The 24,557-nt window shown below is 40.8% G+C and overlaps 2 protein-coding genes and 1 non-coding gene across 7 annotated transcripts in view; all 3 read left to right on the top strand.

Annotated features, from left to right (window-relative positions):
- Positions 1 to 2,256: 2,256 nt before the first annotated feature.
- Positions 2,257 to 15,166, top strand: DENR (density regulated re-initiation and release factor). The gene is made up of 8 exons (XM_019955121.2): positions 2,257 to 2,411; positions 3,212 to 3,325; positions 6,934 to 6,953; positions 7,636 to 7,720; positions 9,593 to 9,676; positions 12,478 to 12,594; positions 13,328 to 13,467; positions 13,575 to 15,166. The coding sequence occupies exons 2-8, from the start codon at positions 3,220 to 3,222 to the stop codon at positions 13,617 to 13,619; spliced, it is 597 nt and encodes a 198-aa protein (XP_019810680.2). The 5' UTR covers positions 2,257 to 2,411; positions 3,212 to 3,219; the 3' UTR covers positions 13,620 to 15,166.
- On the top strand, positions 11,384 to 11,514 carry LOC139176910 (small nucleolar RNA SNORA70). The gene has a single exon (XR_011561377.1). It is a non-coding gene; the product is annotated as a small nucleolar RNA SNORA70 (small nucleolar RNA).
- Positions 15,167 to 17,909: 2,743 nt separating the features above from the next.
- CCDC62 (coiled-coil domain containing 62) overlaps positions 17,910 to 24,557 on the top strand; it is a 44,563-nt gene continuing 37,915 nt past the window's right edge. For 3 of the 5 annotated variants that reach the window (XR_011561151.1, XM_070769472.1, XM_070769471.1), the window contains exons 1-3: positions 17,910 to 18,937; positions 21,222 to 21,414; positions 24,014 to 24,180. Coding sequence is in view for 4 of the 5 variants with exons in the window: in XM_070769472.1 (XP_070625573.1) it covers positions 18,902 to 18,937; positions 21,222 to 21,414; positions 24,014 to 24,180 (396 nt within the window). In the remaining variant the exon portion in view is untranslated. Of the gene's footprint in view, positions 18,938 to 20,165; positions 20,221 to 21,221; positions 21,415 to 24,013; positions 24,181 to 24,557 lie in introns of all 5 variants that reach the window. The other 2 variants (XM_070769473.1, XM_070769474.1) reach the window with 2 other exon arrangements.

The following is a 24,557-nucleotide window of genomic DNA, read 5'->3' as shown; positions in this document are numbered from 1 at the left end:
CATAGGTAAACGATGCATTCCCATCTTTGAGCTTTGATTTTACCCTCTATTTGGAAATTAGAGACAGTCACTACATTGTAAGGATTTTGTAATTCTAAGACTGTTAAGCTCAATAAGATTAGGGACTTTGTCTCTTGTTCACTGTTTCCCCAGCATGTAGCACATAGGGCGTTCTCAGTTATCAGTCGTGTCTGACTCTTTGAGACCCCCATGGACTATAACCTGCCAGTCTCCTCTGTCCATGGAATCTTCCAGACAAGTATACTGGAGCCGATTGCCATTTCCTACTCCAGGGGATCTTCCCGACCCAGGGATTGAACCCGCGTCTGTTTTATCTCCTGCATTGGCAGGTGGCTTCTTTACCACTGTGCTACCTAGGAAGCCCCTGGCACATAGTAAGAACCCAAGTTTTATGAAATGAAGTCACCTGGACTCGATCTCCAAATGAACAGGTTCTTGGCATGTTAAGTGTCAATAAATGGAACCTTTTATTATTGGAATCAAATAGGCTTAGAAACAAGATCTTTAATATCTTTTAGAATTGATGCTCTTTCACGAGAGGGGGAAACCACTCGTTTATATAAGAAAGATATCAGAGTAGAGGTTATAGTCTCTGGTGCAAAAGATTATGCTAGATGGCTTCATACACACAAAGTTCCGAGCAGACAATTTAAGGGTGGTACTGGTGGTGGCAAATGAAGTTGTAGGGAAAGGGGAGAATGAGACAGATGTGAGTGGAGGAAACGGCAAAATAGAACAGAACCACCTCCAACATCTACATAGCACTTTTGGTCTCCATTTCCCTAACCCACATCTCTTCAACTGTTGTAGTGTTATTCCCATTTCCTAAATAGGACTCAGGGTGAAGATGGATATGAAGGGTTTTTCCCAAAATGAAACAACTAGATGGAAGCAAAGCCAAGACATACCGTATGTGAAAACCTGATGAGAAATGGACTATTTCCTGCAGTATCAGTAAACAAAGCATGTCACAGTCATCACCACCACCAAACTGTGAGCTGGTGAACCCTGAGGGAACTCGGGAAGGAAAAAAATACCTGCCATCTAGCAGTCATCAGACTACAGCTACTCCCTACAACGAGCCCTGAGGAAACTCAGGATGGGAAAACACAGGATATTGGCCCCAGGTAGCTGAGGTGTATATTAAAGGAAAGATTTCAGTAAGTCCAGACTACTGCCAGAGAAGGCAATGGCACCCCACTCCAGTACTCTTGCCTGGAAAATCCATGGACAGAGGAGCCTGGTAGGCTGCAGTCCATGGTGCCACTGAGGGTCGGACACGACTGAGCGATTTCACTTTCACTTTTCACTTTCATTCACTGGAGAAGGAAATGGCAACCCACTCCAGTATTCTTGCCTGGAGAATCCCAGGGACAGGGAAGCCTGGTGGGCTTCCATCTCTGGGGTCGCACAGAGTCGGACACGACTGAAGCGACTTAGCAGCAGCAGACTACTGCATCTGCTCATACACAGAAAAATCACTTAATTTCTTTACTTGACATACCTGATTTTCTTTAATTAACAATAATCTTTTGATTTTCAGACTACCTGCTCCTTGCTGCAAAATACCTATATATCCTGGCTTCTGCCCTCCCCAGAACAGTTCTCTCAGGGTTAATTTGAGATGCTGCCTCCTAGGCTTGAAGCCCTAAAATTCCAGCCAAGTAAAACCTAACTCTCAATCTTGAGGTTGTGAATAATTTTTTAGTCTACAGTGACGTGGAGAGTTTAATTCCAATTTAAAACACATATAAGGATCAGTAAACACCAGGAAGCTGTGAAAATAGTTGTTAGGTTGGTGAGATTGCAGTGCAATGAGAAAAATGGAATAGCATTGACACTGTCTTTTTAAAAAGAATTCCGCCAATATAGGGTAGGGTGTTGAAATTAAACCAAACGCTTTTTCCAGTTGCAATCTCCCCGCGGAGGAATGACATCCAATAGGCTGGACGTCAGTCAGGACTGAAGGATGCACTCCAGACCCCAGGGCCACGGCCACGTCCCCGCCTCAGCAGTAAGCAGGAAGGAGTAAGCAGTAAACAGTCTTCGCTTTCCAAAGAGCGCCCCCTTCCGCGCCGCGACCGCGGACCACCCACCCTCTCCCACAGGTAACGAGCACCGCCTACTGGCTGTCAGCCTCTAGGCTGCTTGGCCCCGCCCCTGAGCGAAATGCGCATGCTCTCCAATTCCTCCCCGCCCCAGCCTTCAGGCTTCTCGCGACAGCCGCCCGGCGGCCACTGAATCTCGCGATAAAGGCTTATTGTCTCGCGGGACCGCCGCTGGTAGACGCGCTCTCGGGCGGCTCTGGCTGGGGAAGAGGAATCGCATGTGTCGCTTCAGCTGGCGGTAGTGGCGGGAGCGGAGGCGGCGGAGGCTGTGCGACCGCCTGGGTAATAACCCCTCGTGCCTCTCCCGTCTCGGAGAAGCTTGTAGAGAGCGTGGGGAAGCTGAGGTGCTGTCCGGCGGAAGGGGGCCGGGCCGGGCGTCTCCACACCCCCGCCCACATGGGCCGCTCTGGTGTCCCCGGGGTTGCCCCCTTCGCTTCAGGTCGCGCCCTCACACCTGACTGCTCTTGTCGCCTTAGTCCGCTTACATTCTGCTCCTTTCTGGTCCTTTCGCCCGTATTCTATCTCCTCAGACTCTGGTCTCCCCGCCCTCTCTCACTTCCATCCCCTCTCCCGACTCTAAAGCGTCCCTTTCTTGGCATCCAGCCGCCCCCACACCCGGCACTCTGGGCGCCTCCGGCGACTCACCTCTTCTTCACCCCCTCTTCGTAGGTTTTTCCAGCCTCTTCAGCTGCTTCTTGGCCTTTCTCTGTTGTTGTACTTTGCATCCCTTCCGAATCACCCCCAAACCTTTTGCCTTGTCTCCACCGAGGTCACTATCCCCATCCTTTTTTTCCCATTGCTGCTTCTTCCACCGGTGCCCCCCGCCCCCCTCCGCTGCGTTGTCATGGTCCATTTGCTATGAATCTCAGTGTTGTCGCTCGCTTTCCTGTAGACCTGGAAAATGGTGTGCCCAGAATTACTCATATTTTATGAATCCAGCTTCTTACCTTTCATTCAGCAGAGAATTAAAACAGATTTGGGGTGGGGGGATTTCTAGTGGAAGACAAGGCTACACCTGAACAGTGTTTCTCTCAGGGCCTTGGTCTCAAATAGTAAAGCTGTGTTACTTTCTTTTCTGACAGGTTTTGAAATGGCTGCTGACATTTCTGAATCCGGTGGGCATGATTGCAGAGGAGACCAGAGGGGCAACACCAAGTTAGATGCAGATTACCCACTTCGAGTCCTTTACTGTGGAGGTAAGTGTTGGAAGGCAGAAAATGGCTTTCACTCACCGTATTTTTATACATTATGATCAGTGGCTTCACATTTGGTCCAAGTAATTTTTTCATCTTTGTCATTTGGTGAATCTTTACTTGGGAATTGGGGAAGAGGAGGCATGGATGAACAGATTTTCCCAACCTGTGGGATGTGGGTCTTGCTACTTGGCCTGGAGAAATTTTCAGTCCACTTGGAACAGACATGTGTAAATAGATTATTCCAGCCCAAAGTAACTTTCCAGTCTGGCTGTTAAAATTGGGCTTCTTGTAAGATAATTGACTCTTAAGGGATGACTGGATGAGGGAGTGGGAAAGTGCATTCTAGATCAAGTGAATAGTTGTGTAAGGAAAGCTTGTCTGTGGAGAAATAAGGAGTTTTGTATGAGTGTAGTGTGTAGTGTAGAAATAGTGTAATAATAAGTGGAAGATGATGAGGCTGGAATGATGGGCAGTAGGACAGTTGTGGGAAAGTGTCCTTGGTCTGATTAATAAAATGTGGATCAGGGTTTTTTTTCCCTTTGATTGTGTTTCCTCATTTTCAATTCAGAAATATTTGTTAATTGGAAATAACTAATTTTCCTAGCATCTTGGAAAGGTTCAGAAAAATTTGAAGACATAACGACAGTAAAGTAAAGGGCAAGTAAATATTATCTTTTTTAGTAAATATTTTTGGCCACTTACTATGTGCCTAACTGTTTTGTGTGCTGGAAACTGAATAATGAATAAGTTAGGAGAAGTCATTGTTCTTGTGGACCTTACCTTCTGTGAATGTAATAGAGATTTCTTCTGGAATTTACTATAAAAGGAGAGGTGTTGTCACTGAGTTGAAAAATTGTATCGACTCATCATTTATTTACTATCTTTGATTAAGAAAATAAAATGAGTATAAAATATCCCAGAGAGTAGGCAGGGGAACTTTATGTAAGGTTGACTTTGGCATCATGGACCAGGGTTTGCATCCTTACCTTGGGCATTACCAGCTGCTCCTGCTTTATTCTAGCTCTGTGACCTTGGGCAAGTTACCTGATTTCACTAAGGGTTAGAGATCTGTTTCTTAAGGTCTGTAAAATAAAGATGGTGATTACATCTGAAGTCAGATAATTCCTATAAAGCTGGTTCAGCAATGAATTCAAGAACATGATACAGTAAGTGCTCTTATTAAAAAAGTATACTGGTTTAGTTTATTCATCCTTGCTTGTCAGATGTAGTTACGAGTTACTGTTCTTTGTATCCTAATTCATTGAATCTAAGTCTCCATATGTTATAAGAGGCACCATTATTTTAGGTTCCACTGAGAAAGAAAAATTTGTTAAGATTGACATGCCATAATTATGGGATACATCCCTATAAAAGTGAAAAGAAGAAAGAATTAATGAAATAAGTATGTGAAAGCTATCCTCTTCAATTGCTTATGTCACTCCAGAGATGGCTTTGAATAACCACACTAAGTATGCATCTAACCCAGTGATATTTCACCAGTAGTCACCAGAGGTCCCTAACCTTTTTGAGAAAGGTTTATTTTTATTTCCCTAGTTTGTATTGATACTCCAGGCACTAGGATGGAGACAAGATTACCTTTTCATCAAGGAGTTTAAGGTCTGGTTGTAGGAGAAGGACTTAGGTAATATTCAATGCTAAATTAAAAAGACCAGAGCTATGAATTAGGATTTTAGGAAAAGGAGGGATCTTTGTTTGAAGGGAAGCTGGGAAAGTGAAGTGAGAAACCTTACGTAATAGGTAGAATTTGCAAGGAAAGGTGGAGGAATTCACAAAAACAGTATGGGGGCAAGGTTTAATGTGGTATTTTAGGGTAGGGGGGAAAAAGGAGCTAATTGGTGCAGAATGCTGGTTGAAATATAGTGAGAAACAAGGGTATGTGGATGGGGTCATTTCCAGGGAGACATTTGTCTGCAGGACTGAGACTTCAGAATCTGAAGTCAGTCTGAGTTTGAATCCTGGTTTAGCCAGGATTGGCCAAGCCAGGCCAGTGACCTTGACCAGTTCCTCATCCAGAAAATGGATAACAGAGCCTACCTCAGCAGGCTGTTGAAAAGAATAAATAAAATAATGCTTCCAAAGGCCCCATCTCCTAATAGCACCACATTGTGAATTTTGAGGGGACACAAACATGAAGGCCATAGCAGAAGGTTTCATGGATGATGGACTTTGTTCTTCGTATCTCATCAGCAGGTACATAAGGTCAGGTTGTTAGTGATATAAAGCTGGTGACTGCTCATTATTTTCATTGAAGAGCTATAGTTTACAAATAGTAAATCATCTGTGGAGGAAAATTGACTCAAATAATATGGAACTTGGAAGATTTGTCCAACTTTTTTCATCATATTAGAATTTTGCTGAACTGAATATTATTTGAAATGGTGTACAAAGTTTTATGGTTTTAGGGTTTGCAGTAATGGTATTTAACCTGTAATTATATCCTGAAAGTGTGGCTGAATATCTGTTCCTTCTAGTGATTGAACTTGAACTGTGAAGATCAGAGAGCTCTGGTTAAGCAGACAGAGCTTTAGTAGGAAACTCTAAACTGAAATAGATGGTGCATTTTATCGAATAGTTTCTGCCACATTACCACCTTTGTCATTGGATGAGCTATTTAACCTATTTCAGGGCTTCATCTATAAAAGACCGATAATGGGCTGGTACACTGCTGCATTGCCTTGATAGGTTCTGTGGTTTAATTAAGTAAACGAGCATGAGCTTCAGAAACAGACCAGGGTTCAAATCTTGTTCTAACCAAATGCAAACGAATTACTTGTTCTAAGTCTCATTTTTGTCAATCATAATAAACATGGTAATTCTTACTTATCGGGTTGTGATGATGAAACATGTGCCCAGTAGATGGTAATTGCTGTTACTAGTAATGGTGTACCACCCGTCCTCTCCCTCACAAGCCTCAAGGTGTTGGGCCCACTGTACCAGTCCATTCCTCACCTTAAAAATTAAACAGTTGACCCAGTAATAGAGTCATAGTTAAAACTGAGAAACTTTGAGTCTTTTTTAATCCCTTAGCCTTTGCAGGCTTCTAGTGACAAGACTGAACCAACCTGTCTTTGAAGGAAGGAAATTGAGTTTCATGATCTTGTATAGCATAACGTGAAAAGGAGAGGAAAACTGTATTGCAAAGAAATGGTAGCAGAAGTGCTACTGAAGTCTGTAAATGTGTTCGTATGAACGAAAATTAGCGGCTGTTTTAGTGAAGTTATCAAAAGAAATAACCAGCTCCATTTAAGCTTTGTTGCATGGGTAATTGTTCCCATCCTAGCTTAGTTTCCAACCCATTGAAGTGGTTGTGGTAAAACCGTAAGACATGCCAGATAGTATAGTTTGATGTTTTAGCAACTGAAGGAGACATTGTTCTTTAGATCAAAAAAAGAAATCAAGATAGTATCTCTATTAACCATGTGGCATTAACCTCAAAAAAAGCACATGATGGGGGTAGTATTTGAAAAGTGGTATAGACAAGTTATAGGGAAAAATAGAAATGAAGCATTTTGTCAAATTAAAAATAAGTCCTGTGTGTGTGTACTTATTTATTTATATTTTCAAATCTTTTCTCTCCATCTCCCCAGTCTGTTCATTACCAACAGAGGTAAGTTCTTTTCAAATTCTTTTTTTCTTTTTTAACTTGAGGTCACTGATTTTATAGCTAGCTTGGGAACTTCATTTTGTTATTTTTCATTTTCTGTCATTTGCTGGCAGAGTTTCAACCTTTTATAGAGAACTTCGGTTTAGAATGATTTTATGGTCCTACAGATTGTTTTTTTTAGACTTTGAGTCATATGTGTGCATCTTTTGCACTTGGCTATACATAGTTTGGATTTTTGCACAGAACTCATGGTCAGCCAATAAAACAAGAGTAACCTTAAAGTCAAAGTTTAACATCCAAACAGAGAAGAGAAAGCATAAATTATGTGTAAGGCTTTCTGTTGATAAGCTTCTAAGTCAGGCTCTGTGGGCAGATCATACAAATGAGACGCCTATATGCCCGAAGCAAGAAATGCTTGTGGTTATTTTTGTCTGTTTCCTCCTTTTTCTAATTGCCCTTCTGTTTGTTGGAGAGGAAATAAATTGCTACAGTGAGGAGGTGTGTTTTAATTTTTAATTTCTTATGGGACATTTCCTGATTGAATACAGATTTTCTGTGGATGAGACATTAGGTGGGAGTAGTTGATTTTATCATTCTATAAATAGCAGGCACAGGGAATGATTTTTTAATTAAAATGATTAAAAATATACTGTTGTGACTCAGTTTGTTCTTTTCCCCCCTCCAGTACTGTGAATATATGCCTGATGTTGCTAAATGTAGACAATGGTTAGAGAAGAATTTTCCAAATGAGTTTGCAAAACTTACTGTAGGTATGAACATTTTTTTTTCTTTCATAAAAGCCTGTACACCTGAAACAGATGCATGTAGGGCATTATTTTAAAGATACAAAAGTCCTCTAGTAGGAACAGAATTGTATCACTCTATATATCTATGTCTATTGACTTTAAAACTGTTTTAAGGTCTTCGGTTAATTAAGATTTCTTACATAAAATCGCGGACCACTTCATGAGTCTAATCTGGATAGGATAGGTCAAAATATCAACTTTCTTATATAATGAAGAGTAAATGATTTAGGGACATATATTTTCACTCATTCGCTTAACAAATTATTTCTTGTATGCCTGCTATATGCTACACACTCTTAGATGCTGAGAATAAAGCAGTAAACAAAAGACCTGTTCTTTGGAAATTATAGGGGGAGAGACAAAATAAGTAAAACAAGACAAATGAAATAAATACATTAAATTATGATAATCAGGGAATAGAAAGATAAGAATTTTGGGGGAGAGAATTTGAAATCTTGAAAGATAAAAGATGGCATTTGAACAAAGACCTAAAATAAGTGAGGGAGAGAGTTCTTTGAATATCTGGGTGAAGAATTTTCCAGGCAGATAGCACACCCACTTAGCACATACAGCATATTTAGAAAACAACAAGGAGGCCTTTGGTTTTTTGTGTTTTTTTGGTGGGAGGGTGGTCAGGGGCAGGTAGGAGATGAAGTCAGAGAAGTAACAAAGGACTATGTCTTAAAGAGCGAGTCTCGGCTTTTCTGAGTGAGATGAGAAGCCTTTGGAGCAGTTTGGGCAGAAGAGTGATGATAAGGTGTGACTTTTGTTTCAACAGCATCTTTGGCTGCTATGTTGAAAATAGACTAAAGAGAGACTTCCCTGGTGGTCCAGTGGTTAAGACTGGGCTTCCAGAGCAGGAATGTAGGGGACTCGGATTCAATCCCTGGTCAAAGAACTAAGATCCCACATGCTGCGTGGCATGGCTAAAAAAAAAAAAGACTGAAGAGAGGCATAGGCAGCAAAGCAGGGAGATCAAGTAGGTGGCTCTTGCAGTGATCGGGTCAGGAGGATGACCACCTAGTCCAGGATGGTAGCAGTGGGGTGGTGAGAAGTGGTCAGATTCTGGACATGTTTTGAAGGTAGAGCTGACAGGGTTTCCTGATGTGTTGCATGTGGGATGTGAGGAAAAGCCACAGAGCCAGCTGGACTTCTGACCAAAGCAACTAGAATGGAGTTGCTGTAGCCAAAGGTAAGGAAAACTGCAGAAGGACAGATTTCCTCAATTAGCAAATTGATAGCTTTTCGTACAACACTGGTAAAAATGAAGGCAGTAGCAGAAGAAGGGAAACCCTGGGCCAGAAACAGGGCTATCGAAGTATACCCAGTGTTACCCTGCTATTTGCTGCTTTGATTTTCAGATAGTTTTCCATGAGGCACAACCCCTGAGACAACATGGTCCGTCTGTGATTGGATAAGCACCCTCAAATCTGTTGTAACAGTCAGTCTACCTGGTGGGCCCTGACTTGCCTAGGACGTATCTTCATATTCAGGACCAGGCTTTCTGTTAAGAGAATCAGTATGCTTGATGCTAAACACTCCTGTGGAGTCTTAAGGGTTTTATGCTACTTTAATGTGGCTTATGTCACCATACACTTAAACCATAATGACTTCAGAATCAGGCCTGATAGGAGTCCAGGAATACAATCATTGACTTTATAAATGTTACACTCATTTGTTGGTAAAATACCTTATTTGTCTGTAAAGGTATTATCCTTCAATTAAAAAATAAATTAAAAAAATACCTTATTTGTGTATGAGGTTTCTCAGGGGTAATTTCTTAATGTTAGCATGAAGTGATGTCAGTGCTTTTAAGGGTTTTGTTTTTACATCTAGAAAATTCACCCAAACAAGAAGCTGGAATTAGTGAGGGTCAAGGAACAGCAGGGGAAGAGGAGGAGAAGAAAAAACAAAAGAGAGGTGAGGCATGATTTGACTTATACAAACATACTGCTAGAAGAGGGCTGCCCAGAAAGCTCAGAATCTGCCTGCCGACGCAGGGGATGTGGGGTCAATCCCTGGGTCGAGAAGATCCCCTTGAGAAGGAAATTGCAACCCATCCCAGTATTCTTGCCTGGGAAATCCCATGGACAGAAGAGCCTGGCGGGCTACAGTCCGTGGGGTTGCAAAAGAGTTGGACACGACTTAGCAACTATACAACAACAACCACTAGAAGAAATAAGAAATGAAAGCATTCCCAAACTGAGTAACATCTTCCTGTTACTGCCTTCTATGTGAATACCATACAGAGGGGTACAGGATCGTTCTCAGGATGACTGGGTTTCCTATGATTTGGTCTCTATCAGTAAATTGGACCCAAGGAAACATGCTTCATTTGCCATGTATATACATAAAAAAAGCCAGCCGGCTTGTTTATGACTTAAAAACTTTGTTACCTTATAAAAATATCTTATGTATTCTATTTAATTAGAGTGAGGACATTTATAAAAGATTTTGTTCTCTCCTTATTACTGGCAGCTCAGTTGAATTTTTCTTTTCACAACTGATGAATATACTTGTCTACCTCTCCTCCTCCTAAAATGAATTTCTCGTGCCTTGTATCCTATCCCTGCCTGTTTCTTCTTCCTGAATTAATTCTCCCATGACTAAAATCAGCTTATAAATATTTTCTAGGACTTCTCATTAAAACAAAAAACATTCCCCCAAGAACTCGTGTCTCTCTTTGCCATATTCTCCTTCCCATTCCCTTCTTAGCTAGACTTCTTGCTAAGACTAGACTCAGCTATCCTCCTTTCAGTTCAGTCATTGAGCCTTCACTCCTCAGTCCATCCTTACTTGACTTTGATGCCATTGAAACTCCTCTGACAAGGGTCACAAATGGCTGGGTGGTTGCTCAGTGGTGATAGAGCGTCTGAATACTCCTTTCTGAAGTGTTGTGCTTGCTCCCTCATTCTGCTTGCCTTTCTCCTCAGGCTTCTGTGCAGACTTCTCCCTTCTGTCCCTTTAAAAAATGGTGTTTCCCAGGACTGTGCACTTACTTTCTCATTCTGCATATCCTCCCTGGATGATTCTTCTGCATCCTTAACTTTTGCCCCCACTCTGCGCTTAGAACTCCCAAATCTAGTCCTGGATCATGTCTCTAGACTAGAAATGTGCATAGTCCCATAGGCACTTCAAACACAGCACTTCACTTAAGTCCCGAATCTGCATCTTTTGTTTTGTTCACTTTGATTAATGACAGCACAGTTTATCCAATCATTTGAGCCAAAAACTTGAGACCCATCTTGGCTTCTTTCTTTTTGCCCCTTTCAATCCGTTCTGAATTCTGTGATTTCGTCTCCTTCCTCTGTTTATTCTGTACCTAGTGTCCATTGCTGTTGCTACTGCTTTATTTAGATTTTGATTAATTTCTGCCTGAACTAATGTAGAAGCCTCCCCAGTGGCTGGCCTCTCATTGCTCTTCACAGGCCCACCCTCCACACGGTATGATGATCTTGACAGACCATAAATCAATGGTTTCACTCCTGCATAGTCACTTGTTTGCTGGGTTCTTTTCTTTGCAATATAACAGAGCTTGACGTACTAGTTCTTAAATGACTGGTATATAATCTTTGCCTATCTGGCTTTCTTTCCTACATATCATAAGCTTCCTTCAGACAAGTGTATTTGCAGCCAATTAAGCCAACCATGCTCTTTTCCCCATGGGGGCTCAGTGTGCAATGGTTGTGAACAGTACACTACCTCCTCTGTAGTGTATTCAGCTTGTGGCCTATATGAGTCGCCCTAAGGAGACAGCCCTTTCCAGTGGACACTCGCATCCGCCCTAAGGAGACCAATTGCCTATGGGACCACCCCAGTTTAGGCTCCAGACAGGTATGTGAAGTGCCTTTGGAAAGCCCCAGGACACAGTGGCCAGGGTCCACATTGGTCAAGTTGCTATGTCCATCCATACCAAGCTGCAGAATACGGAGCATGTGATTGAAGCACTCTGTAGGGCTAAGCTCAAGTTCCCTGGATGCCAGATGATCCACATCACCAAGAATTGGGGATTTACTAAGTTTAATGTGGATGAGTTTGAAAACATGGAGGCAGAAAAGTGGCTTGTCCCAGATGGTTGTGGGGTCGAGTACAACCCTAACCGTGGCCCCCTGGACAAGTGGCGGGCCCTGCACTCAAGGGAGCCTTGGCACTGTCTTTTCCTTACTAGGCCAACCAATAAATCCTACTTTCCTGTTACACACACCAAAAGACAAAGCGTAGTTCTCAATTACAGCATCCTTTCTTGTCTGTTTCCTTTTTTATATCTCCACCAGCCCTTCTCCCTTCAAATGGACTTATTCTGCAGGCACTTAGATGCCACTTTCTCTGGGAAACTTTTTCTGTCCTCTGGAAGTAGAGTAGCCATTCCTCTGCAGAGCTTATGGTAGTGCTGTGTTCATGGATCCTATTTCAGTATATACCAGATTGCTGTAATTTAACCTGTTCTCTCCTTGCCCTGGACTGAGAGCCTCTGGAGGACAGGGACTGTGTTTTTGTTCTCTTCGTCTTTGTGTCCTCAGCCCTTAGTGCAGTGCACAGCACATACTACTTACTATGTATTGACTGAATGAATGCTCATGCATGTGTTTATGAATTTTGTATTAGAAAAAGAAACTTTAGAAATGAATATTTTATACCTTTTGAAAATCAGTATATTTAAAGATAGTATTCTCTATTTATGATAAAACAACTAATCCTGAACTGTTTCTTAATAAATAAAGGTGGAAGGGGTCAAATAAAACAGAAAAAGAAAACTGTACCACAAAAGGTTACGATAGCCAAAATTCCCAGAGCAAAGAAGAAATATGTAACAAGAGTGTGTGGCCTTGCAACTTTTGGTGAGTTCAAGCTTAAGTATGTTTAAAATTTGTGAATTTTATTCATTAATTCATTTCATTCTCTCTTTTTAATCTATTATCATGAAAATTTTACAGTTCTGTTTTTTGCTAAGAAGGATACAAAATGAGATTTTGGACTTCTAACTATAGTCAAATTTAAAATTTTAAAAATCTTTTGCAGAGGTGACTGGTTTGACTTTTTCCATTCCAGAATTTCTGCTTGTGCACATGTTATCTAGAATGAGGGCTGGACAGGTTTCCCTGAGCAGGTCTCCCAGCACTGCTCCACTTTGCCTCCCAGTCTTAGTAGCCAAACAGTTGCAAAATGACCTGTCCCCTCTGGATGACAGTAGCAGGGGAGGGAAGGTGGTTAGTGGTGGAGTGTCTTCCTTTGTAAAAAGGGATAACCACAAGAACTTCATTTACTTGGAAGTGTATATGTAATGTTGGAATTCATGTGTTCCTGGATTTTCTTTGGTCTTACTATATGAATCAGGAATAGTATGGATGATCTTATATTTATGTACTGAGGCTTTATCTGATCTTAAAAATATTACATTGTTCAGATGACTGCCTATGGGTAGTTTGTAATTACTGTTCTGAAAGGAACATGAAACCCATTAATATGATCTGTTTTATGAATTTAAAATGCAGATTACATTTCAAAATGGAAAAATATCTTTGACATATGATTCCAATTATAGTCTCACTGTTTCTTTTTTTAAAATAACAGAAATTGATCTTAAAGAAGCACAAAGATTTTTTGCTCAGAAATTCTCCTGTGGTGCCTCAGTAACAGGGGAGGATGAAATCATCATTCAGGGAGACTTTACAGATGATATTATTGATGTCATTCAGGAAAAATGGCCAGAGGTGAGTATTTGGAACCTGCGCATCTATAGAAGTAAGTTACTAAAGCCGTTGCTTCCATGTTAGTTGCTAAGCACAGCTCATGAAATGTAATTATTTGTGTTTTATAGGTGGATGATGATAGCATTGAAGATCTTGGAGAAGTGAAGAAGTGATTTTGAAAATGTGTCTGTATTTAATGATCTGAACTGATTGTTGATGTGGCCAAAGGGAGAGAGGCCTTTTAAAAATATATATATTTATCCTACAGTAAAACTGTAGCCTACCCCTCGCCCTTTGAATTGTCACTGTTCTGTACGAGGCTGCTTGTTTTTGGGTGTTGTTTTTTTTTTTTTAATTGCCAAAGTCTAATAAATAGGAGAGACTGTCATGCTTATGCATGAGATAGAATTTAGTCAAATAAAAAATTTTGGTCGTTTGGTACTGACTTTTCTCTTTCTTTTTAACTTTATTTTTGGAAAAACTAGATTTTCTGTGGAAAGCTTTTCTGTTGATTATTTTAAAATAATCACAATTTAATCAAAAATGATTTTTTTTTATCTGAGTGATATTTTAAAGATTTGAATTTGGCTTTATCACCAGTAATAACTCTCCTTGCTTATTTGGTGTGGTAGTTTTGAGATGCTTGAGTATCTCATGGATCTATGGTTGAATTTGCTTCATGGTCACCAACCAAGTTCACTTTGTGGGCATATTAACATATTGTTGGTAACAGTTGTTTAAGCTGTTGTGGAGATTATTTGGTAAAGTATATTAAAAGCCTTAAAACCATCTGCACTGTTTGACCCACTTCTTTGGCATTATCCTAAAGATATAATGTCTTGCTTAAAACTATGGATGAGGGTGTTCATCACAGTGCTACTCATAATATTTAAAAAATTACAAATGATTATAAATGCACAGTTGGGAAATGGTTAAAGAAATAATGGTATATCATATGGTAGGATATTTGCATATATTTTAAAATACTTTCTAAGAATACTTGGAAAGGTGTTTGATAATGGTAAGTAGGAAGTCAGACACCCAAATCCATGTTATACATTATTTTCATCATCTTGAGTGGACAACCATTCAGAGAGCCTGAGTTCTTGTTCTGGCTGTAAATTTATGTGAGTGAAATTCTGCTAGTCATTTGAAAATAATATACACCATTGCTCAGTATAGTCTGGAAAGCAGCAATTGAAATGTGTTTTTCTCGGAAGAGAAGCAGTGACAATGAATCTTAATGAATATATTAAATGAATTTAAACTGTTTTTATAAAGGTCCTAAGTCTGGTGCTACAAATTGGAAAGAAGACTCAGTGGTATTTTAAGTTGCTGTCAACACCTTTAAGAAAGTTAGAACCCATTGTCTGTTGCCATGCAGAATACCATCTTGAATGAATGAGTGGGTTTTTGAGTAATTGAAACATTAGGAAGAATGTATAAATAAAGATGTAAATTAAGAAAATGAAATTCTGCATTAACTGTGAGTTTAGTTAAAATTATCTAATGAAGCAAATTTATCCATTAAGACCACTTGATATGTGTTATGTATGTATTTTGTTGGTGCTAGAAGATGTCTATGTGCTTGTATCAACACATGTGACTTCATGTAAAGATTCTTAATGTTCACAGTTATTGGCAAATGCAGTTTCAGTCCATTTATAGCCACAGTGGATGTTACTGCAGGAAAATGCAGGATTAAAACTGTCCTTGTGTATATGTGTGAATCTTTTTCTTTGACTTGAAATTTAAAATGCAACTATTTAATCTCTGATTAAAACCTATTGTTCACGGGGAATTCTGTGGCTGTCCAGTGGTTAGGACTCAGCATTTTCACAGCTGTGGCCTGGGTTCAATCCCTTGTCAGGGAACTAAGATCCCACAAGCCTCATGGCATGGCCACATACACACGCACACACACACACACACACACACAAAATATATATATATATATATATATATATATAGTTCAAGGACTGAGTTGAATTCATACATTCTGTATATACTTTTATTATGTAAATACTTTCACAATCTAGTATTTTTAGCAAAAAGAATACTTTAAACAGCTTTATAATATGTGTAAGAGATTTACAATGATTAAGCTGGCAACTTCAAATACAAATACAGTTTTGGTATGTAGTGTCTTATTTTTAAAAAACATCTGGCAATATATGGTTTTAAATTCCTTTTTAGTTGTTAAATAACATTAAGTCAGCTGTCACTTAGGTATAATCCATGGTAGCTTTCTCATTCTTAAAAATTAATAAATAACAATTTTTTAAAAACAATTTATACCTTTTAGGTTCTGTTATTTACTAAATGTCTTTACTTAGGAAATATGGTAGAGAAACTGGAATGAGTCTGTAGAGTTCATCAGTTTGAATTAATGTATAACTAGATGCTGTTTAATTCTTATATTTTCTCTTTAAAGATTTTTTACCTTAAAATACTAAGATTTTTGATTTGCAACTAGTCATAATAACCCTCTTAACCACATCCAATTGGTACTTAGCAACCATAACTCATAAAAATGAGCCTCATTTCTTACTGCTTCTATACTTGTACTTTTAAAGTGAATATTAGGCATGTGATTGCCTGGTAAAGAATGACATTTTAGGGCTTCCTAAAACTCCCAAATTTTACAAAAGTGAAATTTGAGAAGCATGTGAGTTAAAATGTTCCTCACTTGGAAAATTGACATTCAACCACATTCCTTTTCATCTTTCTCATTCCACCACCACAACTTACTGCATAGTCATCTATTGATAGGTCATTTAACAATTCGTCAGCATTTGCTTTCTTGATTTTTTAACTCTAAGGCATTGCCTTGTTGGTTCTCCTGAACATGAGCCTATCCTAAGGAGACAGGTGTCATCCAAATCAGTAAAGTTTCAAGGTAAGATTTTTTTTTTTTTTCTTTTTAAAAATGTTGGCAGTGCTGGATCTTCATTGCTGCAAGAGCTTTTCTGTAGTTGAGAGTGCAGGCTACTTTCTAGTTTTGGTTTGCAGGCTTCTCATTGCGGTGGCTTCTCTTGCTGTGGAGCATGGTCTTCAGTGGTGGTGGCTCCCCAGCTCTATAGCCCAGGGTCGATAGTTGTGCACAGGCTTAGTTGCTCTGCAGCATGTGGGGTCTTCCCCGAACAGGGATCGAACCTGTGTCTCCTGCGTTGGCAGGTGGATTCTTTACCGATTCTTTACCATTGAGCCACCAGGGAAGCTCCAAGGTAAGAAATTTTAAATTTGTTTTTTCCATGTTCAGGTTATCTTTTATGAACACGAGGGCGTGTTTTGCTAATTCACAGTCAACCAAAAGTAAAGTTGAAATACTATTACGAATTTGTCTTGCCAGCACTGCCATCTTATGGGTTAAGCAGTAGGGGTGGGTGACCAGAGATTAAATATAATAAGCATTACTTTTTTATAGTTCAGTTCCTATATGAGTAAAAAGGGGGAAGGAGTGATTATGAACAGGAGAAGAAAATCTTAATCTCAACTCAGAACATGGTAAATATTGTCAAGATAAAGTGCCAAGGGTCTCCCCCCCACAGGGTGCACAACCACCTGCTTCCCAGGGGGCAGGACCCTCAGAGTGTGCACCTCTACCCCATGGGGGTACATCATCATTTAACTTACCCCAGGGAAGTGTATGCCCCTCCCAAGGGGGACAGCACACCCACTGATTCAATCTGCTTTAGTAAATATCAGATCAGATCAGTCGCTCAGTCGTGTCCGACTCTTTGTGACCCCATGAATCGCAGCACGCCAGGCCTCCCTGTCCATCACCAACTCCCGGAGTTCACTCAGACTCACGTCCATCGAGTCAGTGATGCCATCCAGCCATCTCATCCTCTGGTGTCCCCTTCTCCTCCTGCCCCCAATCCCTCCCAGCATCAGTGTCTTTTCCAATGAGTCAACTCTTTGCATGAGGTGGCCAAAGTACTGGAGTTTCAGCTTTAGCATCATTCCTTCCAAAGAAATCCCAGGGCTGATCTCCTTCAGAATGGACTGCTTGGATCTCCTTGCAGTCCAAGGGACTCTCCAGTCTTCTCCAACACCACAGTTCAAAAGCATCAATTCTTCGGCACTCAGCCTTCTTCACAGTCCAACTCTCACATCCATACGTGACCACAGGAAAAACCATAGCCTTGACTAGACGAACCTTTGTTGGCAAAGTAATGTCTCTGCTTTTGAATATGCTATCTAGGTTGGACATAACTTTCCTTCCAAAGAGGAAGCGTCTTTTAATTTCATGGCTGCAGTCACCATCTGTAGTGATTTTAGTGACCCTAATTAAATCAATCTCCTCCTTAATGTGTGTCCCGAGAGTTAAGCAGATTGATTTAATTGGGGGGGGGGTCAGGAAACCTAAAATGTTTCATTGGTTTAATGAACCTTAGGCGATTTAAGGACTCGATTTAACGGGGGTGGGGGTGGGGTTGGGGGTGGGTGACAGTATTTGAGGGAGGTGATTTAATCAGCGGCGACTCACGTGATTTAGGGGTTGGTTTAATATATGAGTCACACAATACAGGGTGTTGACTGAATCAATGGGAATCACCTGACTTAGGACAGGGACTGATTTAACAATAGGAATCAAGTCATCCAGGGGCTGATGAAGTCAGCCCGAGCACCCCTCAAGAGGGACAGCACCCTTCCAGGCTGAGCAGCAGGATGGGTGTACGTCCACCCTGAGGCATCACGTCTACCCCAAAAGGTGCATCTCGTAATTTGATGTACACCAGGGGGTGCACGCCCACCCCAAGGGGTACCTCGTTATTTAACAAAAGAGCTACATCAAGAGTAAAAAACCCGAAACTTTTTACTCTCTTCATCTATGATTCTCAGTTTAGAACTGTCTGCGGGGCTGGTCAGCAATTGACTATCAACTACTACCAGAGGTGGCGTCTGCCTCCATCCATTTGAATGCCAGGTACGGACTGTTCTCCCTACCCGGACGTGCAGGGCAGCTAAGGCGACAGCGCTCACAGTTTAGGAGGGAAAGATGCGAGTCTGTAAGCAGCTGGTCATACATAGGCCAGGACGATGTGGCAGAGACGGCCGTTCATTTGTTCCATCATTCTCTGGGTAGTGGTGAAGGAGCGGTTCTTTGCGGGCCGCGGGTAACGGCTTTTACATCGCCAGACAAACCATTCGAGAGTCTCCAGACTTGCAAGAACAAAACGCCAGGATGGCGGCGCGGCTCGCGCCAGGAGGGAGCCAGCCCCCCGTGGGGTCTCGCGAGAGCCGGGGCGGCCGCTCGGCGACGCCGTAGGCCGAGCGGGCCGGGCGCGCTCCGCTGAGTCGGCGGTTTGGGCGGGCTGGCTTGGGCCGGCGAGGGCGCGGGGCTCCGGGGTTCGGGGCTCGCCCCCCGCCGCTCCGGGCAGGCGCGCCGATGGCGTTTCTAAGGTGACGCTGCGCACACCGACTGTCTCTGGGGGTGGAGGAAACACCTATGAACCCTTCGGCCTCCTTCCTGGCCGGGCGCCAGGTGAGCGGCCGCCCCTCGGCGCCTCCGGTTTCCGCCGGCTCGTCCCAGGGCTAGCGGAGAGCAGTCCTCTGGGACAACGTGCATGGGGGTTACTCAGGAATCGTTCCTGCTTAAAATGTGAAACAATACCCAGGACGCAGGGGAGCGTCACGTCCGTTTCCTTACCTTAATGAAAACGTGTTCAGCCCAGGCGCGGTGCTCACTTTTTAACGATATATCAATGGGCATCTGCAGATTGTTTCTCTATACACCTGCTCGCTTACCTGCCCTTGCTTCCCAGCCACCTGCAAGTGGAGCAGCGCTGTAATCACCAGTTTTCCCAAAACGTCTTGAAAGTAAACTTGCCCAAGATGTGCATGTATCTGGTCCGTATAGGTTGAATGAACGTGTTCTGCACACTTGGTCCATTGTTGTTTCCCGTGTTAGAATCCGTGCTCCTGGCTGGCGAGCTCAATGCCCCAAGCGACTGGTCTGCCCAGAGAATATTGGTTGAGTGAATGAGTGAGTGAAATGGCTTACCAAAGACTGGAATTCAAGTCTTATGGCTTGGAATTCCTTGACTCCAAGTTCCATTTTCTGTGTTTAGTAAGTAAGTAATTAATTCGTCATTATTATTTCTCTACAACTCTTATAATTCAGAAAGCAATAATGATGTACATGGGTCTCTGGTAAACAGTAACCCTTTTTTTAAAATTGGAGTATAATTGGTTTACAATATTGCGTTAGTTTCAGTGTGCAGCATAGTGATTCAGTTTTTTGTTTTTTAGTTCTTCAGTTCATAGATGGGGACAGTGCCATACTTCAGAATGTGACTTACAGCCTAGCTGATAATTTGTTAATAATAGCTAATGTTTGTTGATCGGTTATGATGGAACAAAATTTTATTAAGGCAGGACATGAAAATTTTAACATAAAATTTTCTCTGCACTTTGAGCCACACCCTCCTCATGTGTATTGTGCATCCCCCTTATACATTAACTAGATCCCTTTAGAAGACCTAGGAATGCCTGCTTACAAAAAAAAAAAGGTGTTTTTTTTTTTTCCTTAGAACTAGCAAGCAACTCCTTAGTAGATAGCATTCCTTTTTCAATCATGTAAGGGGTCACAATGACCCACCACTTGCCTTGTCTGTGCAAATCTGAACTGTGTAAAGGTGAATGTATTATTTTGATGTATTTTCAATGCTTTGTTTTGAAAACATATGTAACTGTGTTTTGACATCTTACAGGCAGAATGGTTCTCAGAGCTTTTTGAAAGACTGTCTCCCAGGTTACAATCCTCAGGTTGGCTGGAAAAAATTTTCCATTTCTCTTTTAGATTTAATTGTTGATTGATTTTTAAAGACACAATAGTGTGTCATTTTAATGACACAATGGGAAGTGCTTTACAGACCTTATCTTGCTTAATCCACATGACTAAGAAATCGAAAATAGTGTTACTACCATTTCACAGCAAAGAAACTAAGGGTTAAGAAAGTTAAGTAACTTGCCCAAGGTCTTGGAGCCACCAAGTGGCTCATTCTGGATTCCCACTTAGCTGAGACCAACTTGACTGCACTAGACTTTGAAATGATGTATGCCTAAAAGAAATTATTGTAGATAATTTTGTTAGGCATGAAAATGGCATCTTGGCTATATAAAAATGTTCATTTTTAGAGAGGCATACCAAAGTATCTAAAAGTAAAATACATTTTTTTATCAACCACAAAAAGAAAAAGGAAGATTGAAACATTGCAAAATTTTTGATAGTAGTAAGACCTAGCTACTGAGCAAATGTGAGTTCATTATACTGTTCTTTTATCTTCTGTGTATGTTTGAAATTTTTCCTTTACAAAATTTGTTTTTAAGTAGGTATGTTGAATTTGGACCAGTTATATTTAAACAATATTTACTTCCTGTTTCCCTTTACTTAATTGTTCTAGAATTGCTAGATGGGGGTATAAGATGGGGGATAATATTGTTGATTGATACAAGGAGGGTTGACAGCAAAGAAAAAAAATGCAGAAATGGGTTTATCTGTGATTAACCAATGGAGGTTTTACAGCTGGTCCTGCTCTTTAAGAGTAGTGTGTTTGGTATGACAGAAAATGATAGAGACAGAGTGTATAGTAGATGTTAGCATATGTTAAATATACATAATTTTGCCACCATGTTGTAATCAAGAAATAAAATTTATTGATTCAAGTTGCTACCTTGAATTGGCAGCAAAAGAAGATACTGAGTTGGCCCTAAAATTCCTTTGGCCAACCCAATATAATTGTTTGGAAATTACTTTCTATATTTAGAACATCGGGTCAGAGGTTGAGATTTCCACTATTGAGAAACAACGGAAAGAGCTGCAGCTGCTCATTGGAGAGTTAAAAGATCGAGACAGAGAGCTCAATGATATGGTTGCAGTACATCAGAGACAACTTCTTTCATGGGAAGAGGATCGGCAGAAAGTGTTGACTTTGGAAGAACGTTGCAGCAAATTAGAAGGTCAGACATACATTCAGCATCATCCATCTAGCGCGGGTACATGCCAACATACTGAAAGCGCTCATGAGAAAAATAGAGAAGGAACATCTCAACACAGTCCCTGCTGTCCTAGAGTTTAATTGAAGATAGGATTTCATGAACATTCACAGCAGGACAGACAAACACAATGTGAATTAAAGTAGGGCAAGCAAAGTATTAACACTTAACTGTAGAAAGAGTGCTGAGACAGCTCCAGTAGACAGGGAGGGTCAAGAGCGAACCTGAAGGAAATCAGTTTTGAGCTAGAATATGAATAAAGATGCCACTGAACTGATCATTCCTTTTGAACTGACTCAAAGATTTTAAACTTTTGATATTGAACTTGATCTCAAGTACTTAAAACAGTCATCTTTTAAAATTACAGTAACCTCAAAAGTGACTTACAAAAATTTCCCTTTGTACCATATTTTAACTGTCATCCTTTTGGTGCTATCCTAAAATCTGACTGTTCTATTGACAGTCAGACTATGTTAATATTACTAGAATGTATTAGAGGAGGAGATACTAGATCTGTTTATAGAAAAGTAGGGACTTGCCTGGTGATCCATTGGTTAAGAATCCAATGCAGGGGATGTGGATTCGATCTCTGGTTGGGTATCTGAGACCCTGCATGCCATGGGGCAACTAAGCCCTCATGCCATGACTACCGAGCTCACATGCCTCCACCAGAGAACCTGGGTTCTGCAACTAAGACCCGACACAGTCAAAAAAAATAAGAGAGATAATCATATATCCCCTTCTTTTTTTTTGCTTTTATTACACAAAGGATTCTGTAAATGTGACAGTCTAAACATGATTAATTTTTCAGTTTCCTGATGACCATCTGATTTTACTCTAACTGTATGCACCCACACATATATACATATAATGCAGTATTTGTTTATTTTTTAAACTTAATTTTGTTTTAATTTTTGACCATGCCATGCGGCATTTGGGATCTAAGTTCCCTGACCAGGGATCAAACCTGTGCCCTCTGCATTGGAAGCACAGAGTCTTAACCAATGGACCACCAGGAAAGTCCCAATAAGGTATTTTTAAATTAAGGTGTACACATTGATTTTTGGAAATAATGCTGTTGCACACTTAATAGAATACAATATACTACCATATAAATATAACTTCTATATGCACTGGAAAACCAAAGTATTTGTGTGATTCACTTTATTATGATATTCCCTTTATTGCAGTGGTTTGGAACTGAACCTACAATATCTCAGAGGTCTGCCTGTATAACCATTAGTATCTGGTTTTAAAATGATCAAGACATTTGAATAGGCATTTCATGGAAAACTGGCCAATAAATTTACAAAAAAGTTCTCACTCGTAAATTAGGGAAATGAAAACGAAAATTAAGACCGTAATGAGACTTCTTACACTTAACAGACTGGCAAAAAATACCAGGTACTGGTAAAATTGTGGAGCAAGGGAAGATTCATTGACTGCTGGTGGGAGAGTCAATTAGTACAACTACTTTGGAAAAATCATGTGACAATTCTGGTAAAGTTGAAGATATACCAAGCTTTGGCTCTGCATTTCCACTTCTGGAAGAATACTCCCACTTCAGTATGCAAGTGAATTACCTAAAAGTGAAGTGAAAGTGTTAGTCACTCAGTCGTGTCGGACTCTTGGCAACCCCATGGACTGTAGCCCACTCGGCTCTTATGTCCATGGAATTGTCCAGATAAGGATACTGGAGTGGGTGGCCATTCCATTCTCCAGGGAATCTTCCTGACCCAGGGATCCAACCCAGGTCTCCTGCATTGCAGGCAGATTCTTACTATCTAAGCCACTAGGGAAGTCCTCGGGATCTTACTAATAAGTAGATTGTGATACAGTAGGTCTGTGGCCTAAGAATCTGCATATTTAACAAGTTCACAGTTGATATTGGTGCTGCTGGTCTGAGGGACCACATTTTATTTAGGAGCTCTTGCAAAAGCATGAAGATGCTTATGCAAGAATATTCAGAGCAACATCGTTCATAATAGCTGTGAAGTGGAAACAGTCCAAATGATCATCAATAGTAGAATGTATAAGTAAATGTTGGCATGATCATATAATGTTATTATGTAGGAATGACAGTGCACAAGGAGGAGTTACACAGCCACATGGACACATCTCAGGATCATCATCTTTATTTTTTGGCCCTGCAGTGCAGCTTGTGGGATCTTAGTAACCGGACCAGGGATCAAACCTGTGCCCTTGGCAGTGAAAGGGCACAGTCCTAACCACTGGACCACTAGAGAATTCACAGAATCATAATCTTAAGTGAAAAACAGCAAACAGAATTCCCACAATTAAACTCTTTAGGGATGTGATCAAAGATAGTGAAACTGTAATAAAAAACAAGGAAATGAGTAAGCTCAGGATGGTGGTTGGAAGGTGGGGAATTGGAGAGACTGTTCAGGAATTGACATACAGGGCTCTGGGTTGCTGCTGGTGTCTTGACTAGAGTACAGTATCGTGCATTTCGTAATAAAAACTTTTCAAAGAAGAATTAACCTTTGAAAGATTCCTTAGCACCCTTACTTTTAAACCATTGCCTGAAAATAATCTCCCTCAGGTGAACTACATAAAAGGACTGAAATAATCAAGTCACTCACAAAGAAGGTAAAAAGCCTTGAATCGAACCAAATTGAATGCCAGAGTACTCTTCAGAAGACTCAACTACAGCTTCAGGAGATGGCCCAGAAGGCAACCCATTCCTCTCTCCTCTCTGAAGACCTTGAGGTTGGTTTTATTTTTTTTTAATTAATTAATTTTTTATTAGAGTGTAATTGCTTTACAATGTTGTGTTTCTGCTGTACGACAAAGTCAACCGGTGAGATTGGTTTTCAGGAAAGCTTCGCTAGCCCAAATTCTGTTTGTGTTTCAGTTATTAAAGTAGTTCATAGACTTAAATATTTCCATTAAATGTGTGTGTGTATAAAAGTGTACCCATCCATTCAGCGTCACAGTTTTATACGGATGGTGAGCTTTGGTTAGCCAGGAAATGGCAACCCACTCCAGTGTTCTTGCCTGGAGAATCCCAGGGACCGGGGAGCCTGGTGGGCTGCCGTCTATGGGGTCGCACAGAGTCGGACACGACTGAAGCGACCTAGCAGCAG

Source organism: Bos indicus, chromosome 17 (assembly GCF_029378745.1).
Source record: "Bos indicus isolate NIAB-ARS_2022 breed Sahiwal x Tharparkar chromosome 17, NIAB-ARS_B.indTharparkar_mat_pri_1.0, whole genome shotgun sequence".
Taxonomy (NCBI): Eukaryota; Metazoa; Chordata; class Mammalia; order Artiodactyla; family Bovidae; genus Bos; species Bos indicus.
The sequence above is the reverse complement of the archived record's forward strand: the minus strand, read 5'-3'. Positions and strand labels throughout refer to the sequence as shown.